The sequence below is a fragment of the Acomys minous genome, assembly GCF_964271855.1.
Source record: "Acomys minous genome assembly, chromosome: 20".
Taxonomy (NCBI): domain Eukaryota; kingdom Metazoa; phylum Chordata; class Mammalia; order Rodentia; family Muridae; genus Acomys; species Acomys minous.
In genome coordinates, this window is record NC_140502.1 from 25,081,538 (window position 1) to 25,088,183 (window position 6,646).

General features: G+C 61.0%; 1 protein-coding gene across 2 annotated transcripts; it reads left to right on the forward strand.

Annotated features, from left to right (window-relative positions):
- Positions 1-368: 368 nt before the first annotated feature.
- PPP1R14A (protein phosphatase 1 regulatory inhibitor subunit 14A) lies at positions 369-4,757 on the forward strand. Of its 2 annotated transcripts, none has more exons than XM_084771282.1 (4): positions 369-704; positions 2,954-3,034; positions 3,503-3,566; positions 4,555-4,757. In XM_084771282.1, the coding sequence occupies exons 1-4, from the start codon at positions 504-506 to the stop codon at positions 4,632-4,634; spliced, it is 426 nt and encodes a 141-aa protein (XP_084627408.1). In that variant the 5' UTR covers positions 369-503; the 3' UTR covers positions 4,635-4,757. The 2 variants fall into 2 exon arrangements, with proteins under 2 accessions (XP_084627408.1, XP_084627407.1); XM_084771281.1 differs by having other exon boundaries at positions 405-704; positions 3,503-3,535.
- The last annotated feature ends 1,889 nt before the right edge of the window (positions 4,758-6,646 follow it).

Here is a 6,646-nt window from a genome sequence, read left to right on the forward strand (position 1 = left end):
CACCGTTTGCTGCCGCCAGAGGGCGCACAAGGCAGAACTCCACACACACACACACACACACACACACACACACACACACACACACACACACACACACACACACACACACACACACACACACACACACACACACACACACACACACACACACACACACACACACACACACACACACACACACACACACACACACACACACACACACACACACGTGTCCCAGGACCCCGCCCGGGGGTGCGCACCCTGGAGCGCTCTGAGCAGGGGAGCCCCGCCGGCCCCCGCTCCGCCCCCCATGTGCACCCCGAAGGAACTCCGCCTTGAAGCCCTCCCATTAGCCTGCTCGCCTCTGCAGGAAGGGAAACTGAGGCTCGGCGGCTGGAGAGGGGCGGGTCCTAGAGCGCGGAGCCCCCGCCCCCGGCGGCCCCGCCCCGGCCCCTAAGAGCCCCGGAGCGCGAGGCCGAGCGCAAAGTGGGAACGGCGGGCGGGCGGGCGGCGGCGGCGCGATGGCAGCGCAGCGGCTGGGCAAGCGCGTGCTGAGCAAGCTGCAGTCCCCGTCGCGGGCCCGCGGCCCCGGGGGCAGCCCCAGCGGGCTGCAGAAGCGCCACGCTCGAGTCACCGTCAAGTACGACCGGCGCGAGCTTCAGCGGCGGCTGGACGTGGAGAAGTGGATCGACGGATGCTTGGAGGAGCTGTACCGAGGCAGGGTGAGACCCCGAGGGCCCCCGGGCTGCTGCGGGGACGGGGAGGGGGGGGACGGAGGTGGCCTGAGAGAGACTGCGACCTCGGTGACCCTGGTACATGCTCGCCCGTGCACCGACAGCGGCCTTTGCCGGGAGGACGCATGCCCTGAGGCCCTGTTCTCTGCGCTCAGAGGCATCCAGCAAACTCACACTCAAAAGACAGGCGTGCGCCCAGGGTCCCCAGACACGCGTGCGTCCGGATACCTCGGAAGGCCCCGTACAGGAAGGAATCCAGGGGGCCAGAGCCGCCAACATATTGAGAGAGCGGATAGGCAGAGGGCATGTCCTTAAGCCAAACATAGACGTGGGTGACAGGGGAGATAGGACAGCAGAGAGGACGGAAGTCACAGCCACTCCTAGATACAGCACCAGGGGTGAGCCGCTCCCAGGCTCCCAGGGGCACGAGTGGATCAATTCAAGGGACGACACATGGCCTGCCACGGACACAACAATGCACACGCAACACCATTACGCGCCCCCCTCCCCCCGCGCGCCCGCCAGCGCCGAGGGGAGAGTTACAGCTGTACAGAGAGAGAGAGATACGCATCAGTTTAAGCTGTAGCGCCCCACACTCCAGTAGCTATCCCGGGATACAAGGTGACTCGAGTTACATAGGACCGTCCATTAGCCGCCTACAGACTGAAGGACAGCTGTCACAGCTCCAGGCTCGCGCGCGCGCGCGCACACACACACACACACACACACACACACACACACACCTGTGGAAATTATAGTTACACAAAAGTGCTGAATGTGCCCCCAGGAACACAGACATTAGAAACCAGGGTGGCCACGGCCTCTACTGCCTGTGATCTCAGCACTTGGGAGGTGAAGGCAGGAGGGTTAGCTAGCTCAGGGCCAACCCTAGATAAGGGAGGCCCTGTCTGGAAAATCCGAAGCTAACCAACCGTGCATGGTGGCGCACAGGTTTTAGACCCAGCACTCACTCGGGAGGCAGAGGCAGGCAGGTCTCTGTGAGTTCCAGGCCAGCCTGGTCTACACAGTTCCAGGCCGTTCAGGGCCACGTACAGAAACACACACACACACACCCTTTCTTTTCTTTTCTTTCTTTCTTTTGGTTTTTTTGAGACAGGGTCTCTCTGTGTAGCCTTGGCTGTCCTGGACTCGCTTTGTAGACCAGGCTGGCCTGCAACTCACAGCGATCCCCCTGCCTCTGCCTCCTGAGTGTTGGGATTACAGGCGTGAGCCACCACACCCGGCTTCTCTTCTTGATTTTTTCAAGACAGGGTTTCTCTGTGTAGTCTTGGCTGTCCTAGACTCGCTTTGTAGACCAGGCTGCCCCTCCCCCCACTTTTTAAAAAAAGATAAATAAAAATGGTCCCTACAGCTCGCCAGGTCTGACATGAGCTGGCCACACCCGAGTGGCCACCACACTGGCGACACTCACTCGGGCCATGTGGGTCCCCGAACACCTTCATGAGGCCCCTCAGTCCCTGGCCCAGCACACTTAGATGCCTCCCACACAGGGCAGCACCCTCACTCCCCCAGCTGGGCAGCAGGACTTGAGGCTTCGGCCCAGGGGCCTCAGGCCCAGGACAGCTGAGTCTTGTCCCCAACGTGACCAGAGGCCTCACCCTGCTCTCAGAGAGGACTCCTGTTGCCAGCCCGCCACGGCAAGCCTAGGTGGTCGCTTCCCCGACCCAACAGCCCGCCCGTGTGGCCCAGGAAGGCCTGGCTGGCCCTAAGCTCAGAAAGCCCTTCTTGTCCCCAGGGGAAGGGGCCGGCCCCAGCTGGCTCCCCTCCCCCACACCACGGCTAAGACTTTCCCTTGAAAGGGCAGGAGCCAACCCCTCCTGAATCCCAGAATCTGACATTCCGAGAGAGACTCGACCGGGCCTGCTTTGCTGAGTGGGAGCCGCAGCCAAGGAGAGAGAGAGCCCCGTGCCAGCCAACCCCGAGGTCCCCATCATGCCCCCCCCCCCCGCCCGCACCCGGGGCCGAGCCAAGGGTGCGGGCATCGGGCTGGTACGGAGGGGCCTGGGCTTCTTTCCACCCATCTGTCACCCCACCCCTCCCCCTGACACCCAGATGTCGGCCTGCCTCAGTGGCGCTGTCCCTGCCTGCCACACTATCCGGGCCAGCTGGGCCTGGGGTTCGTGGGGTGCCTCCAGAGTCCTGGACAAAAGCCTGTGGAGGGGGCGGGTGACCGCGGGGGCATGGGCTCTGACCAGCCCGCTTCGCCCTCGCCTTAGGAGTCAGATATGCCAGATGAAGTCAACATCGACGAGCTGTTGGAACTGGACAGCGAGGCTGAAAGAAGCCTGAAAATCCAGGTGGGTGGGGAAGACGGGAGGAAGCCGCCCCGCCCCCCTTCCCCCCCGCCCCGCCCCCCCAGCCCCCGCAGCCCAACATTTTACGAGTCCCCCGAAACAGAACGGCGCGAACTGACATGTTTATTAAACACTTCCTATACCAGACACCAAATCCCCCACAAACGCACTCTAAAGTAAGCACATTTACCACCGTGGGGGCGGGGGGGGGGTGAGGCCCAGAGAGGCTCAGTTACTGTCCCTGGGGCCACACACCTGGTCTTGACCGTAACTAGGACCCCCGAGGCAGGGGCTCGGCTTTCTAGTAGCTCCGGCCTCTCGGTCGCTCTCAGGTCCTGGGCGCGTTGCTCACACCCGTCTTTTGCTCCCTTGGGGGAAGGGAAGGGGATAGATGTCAGTCATTTACCGGTTGTCTTGTTTGTTTGTTTGTTTGTTTGTTTGTTTGCACCTCCCACCCCGCCCTCCCCGTAGGGACTCCTGGAATCCTGCAGGAATCCCACCGAGGTGAGGCTCTGTCCTCTCATCTTTAAGGGGGGTGAGTTGGGGAGGGGGACGCTGGCCATAGCCAGGACGGATGGAGACTGGCCCGGGGAACTCCAGGGAGCCCCCACCTCTGTCCTGCTGCTTGTCATCCTTGCTTCCTCCTCCTCCTCCTACCATCTGCCACCCAGATCCACAGGCTGCTGCCTCCGAGCCCCTCCCCCTCCCCCCGTGAGGCTCCTGTTTCTGCGCATATGGTGCCTGTCCCTCCATGGTTGTCTAGGGGGTGGGGGCGGGGGGCTCACCCTCTCTCCATCTCTTTCCCTTGTGACTGGGGTTCCCCCCAACATCCCGTCTACCCCTTGGGGGGGGCGGGGGGGCCCATCATGCGGGCTCTGGAGCTGGCAACGCCACCATCCCCATTTCCTTCCCTGCTTTAAAAGGGAAAATATTCAGGCTTCTCCCCTTAGTGCCTAGCCGCCTGAGGGACAAACGTCACTGCCTGTCAGTCGGCCTGGAGCTGGAGCTGGCTCAGACCTTGGTCTCCAGGGACCAGTTCCTCAGCCTGAGAAACATCTCTCCCTCCCTCCTTCCCTCTGCGGACCGTGTCTGTCTGTAACTCTCTCTCGGGGCTGGCTCTTTGACTGGCTCTCTCCATGACTCTATTTTACACGTATATGTGTTTTGGTCTGCCTGGATCTCTGTGCACCCCACGTGTGCCTGGTACCCATGGAGCCCAGAAGATGGCATCAGATGCCCTGGCACCGGAATCACAGATGGTTCTGAGGCTCCATGTGGGAGCTGGGGCCTGAACCCAGGCCCTCTGGAAGCACGAGCTGCCAGTGCTCTTGACCACTGAGTCACCTTCTCACACCCCCTTCTCCTCCCCCCTCCCCCTCCCCCCTGGTCTATCTCAGGGCCCGCCCTCCTCCCTGCCAGGCCTCAGCTCCCTGCTTTGAATAAACTGTTGCCTGAAGAGTCGCAGGCCTAGGGGTTGGGAGGCCGCTGTCCTGCTCTGTCCTCAGAACCCGCTCTGTCCCCAGGACTTCATCCAGGAGCTGCTGGCCAAGCTGCGGGGCCTGCACAAGCAGCCGGGCTTCCCGCATCCCAGCCCCTCAGATGACCCCAGCCTGAGCCCCCGCCAGGACCGGGCGCACACTGCCCCACCCTGACTGCTGCCGCCTCTGCTCTCCGCCCCCAAAGCCCAGATTGTTTTTAAGTTGTATTTAATGGTTCTGTAACTGCCTCCGGCGTCTGCGTTTTTTTTTTCCTCCTTCCCTTCTCTCTCTCTCTCTCTCTCTCTCTCTCTCTCTCTCTCTCTCTCTCTCTCTCTCTCTCTCTCTCCCCCGACCCCCCAACTCCCCTGACCTTCCGCAGGGTCTGCCTTTGGTCTCCAGGCCACAGCTGGCCTGTGGCAGACGGAGAAGCATTCCTCCTGGCCACGGGGCCTGAGAACGTGTACCCTGCTGACCCAGAGGCGTCCTGGAGACTCGCATCCTGTCCCCACCTCCCCCATATGGACCCAGTCCCAGCTCCCGTGAGGAAAGCCAGATCCCTGAGCCCAGGAGATGTAGAGATGAGCGCACGGCCCACTGTAACCCACTCGCACCCCCACCCCCACCCCGGTGAGGGCAGCACGCGGCAATGACGTCGTTAGCCCACTCTTGGCTCTTGGAGTTGAAGCCACAGGACCCCTTGGCATTAAAGTGGGAGAGAGGGGCCGGGGCTGTGTGTGCGCAGTGGGCACCTCCTCAGCGGAAACAAGAGAGAGACTGGTTCAGTCCCCAGCGATGCTAAAGATCAGGGATGACTTCCTGGGAGACGCCGCGTCAGAGAAAGACCGTGCGCTTGCGCAGGTTGTGTGCAGCCGTCGCTGCAGACTGAACTTGGAAGCAGAGGGGTTGGTATTGGGGTCCCGTCGGGGATAATCCCAGTCTAGTGATCAAGAACTGTCTAGTGTCCCTAGAACCCAGCAGGGAGGACCTTGTGGGTAACGAGATGGAGAGAGACACCCCAGGCCTTGTGCCGTCGGATCAGGGGTCCCCACACCGGGATCGGAGCCATAGACTAGTGAGCTCACCCCGCCTGTTCAGTCCCGCCGCTGGCCTAGCTGGCCCTACACACTCCGGCCTCTCTGGCTCCTCCTCCCTCCATGCAAAGGACTGGGTGGGGGGTTGGGGGGGGGCGTCGAGCGGCTCCCCTCACCTGGGGCTCGTGGCCTGCCCTGTACTTCCCTTTCAGAGAACCCAGTTTTGGTTCCTCAAGGTCCGTGGAGGTGAGGAACCCCGGTTCAAGCCCTGGGCGTTCACTCTCGGTTTCCCATAGAAAACAAGAGCCGCCGCCTCAGCCTAAGACCCAGAGGCCCACACCAACAGTGGCAGCGTTTGCTGAAAGTCACAGGGCTGGGACATGGCGACCCCGGGCGGGGCTCAGCTATCACTGAACACTTCACTGAGTCATTTTTTAGTGTTGCCAGGAGATTGGCTAATTCTTACGGAGGTGTTGGCGACTGCTGACAGCTCCCATGAAAAGGCAGTATAGTTACGTAAGTGCGAGCCCACAGCAGAAGCACCAGGAAGCTGCGTGCCTGTGTGGTTAAAAAAGCCCCACCGTGAGAGCCAGGGCAGTGGTGGCGCACGCCCTTAGTCCCAATACTTGGGAGCAGAGGCAGGCGGAGCTTTATGAGTTTGAGGCCAGCCTGGTCTACTGATAACAGAGAGATCCAGGACAGCCAGGCCTACACTGAGAAACTCTGTCTCACAAAAACAAAAGAAGAAATAAAGGAAAAGGGAGGCCGGAGATAGGCTGAGCTGGTGAAGGCACCTGATGCTTGAATTCGGTTCCCTGGGACCCACAAGATGGAAAACAACCAACTCCCACAGCTTGTCCCTTGGGCCCCCTGATATGTGTGTGGCACAGCATGGAGGCATTGGAGGCCATCCTGGTCCAGGCTAGCCACGGCTACATCATGAGACCTTGTCTCAAAAAAAAAAAAAAAAAAAAAAAAAAAAAAAGGAAAGAGGGCCTGGAGAGACGGCCCAGCAGCTAAGAGCACTGGCTGCTCTTCCAGAGGACCTGGGTTCAACTCCCAGTGCCCACATGGCGGCTCACACTTCCCAGGGATTCTGACAGTTT

Bases quoted from the DNA above. Each gene is read 5' to 3' on its own strand.
- PPP1R14A (XM_084771281.1), top strand. From the start codon at position 504: ATGGCAGCGCAGCGGCTGGGCAAGCGCGTGCTGAGCAAGCTGCAGTCC. The intron at 3,035-3,502 runs GTGGGTGGGGAA...CCCTCCCCGTAG, and splicing joins AAAGAAGCCTGAAAATCCAG to GGACTCCTGGAATCCTGCAG. The intron at 3,536-4,554 runs GTGAGGCTCTGT...CTCTGTCCCCAG, and splicing joins CCTGCAGGAATCCCACCGAG to GACTTCATCCAGGAGCTGCT.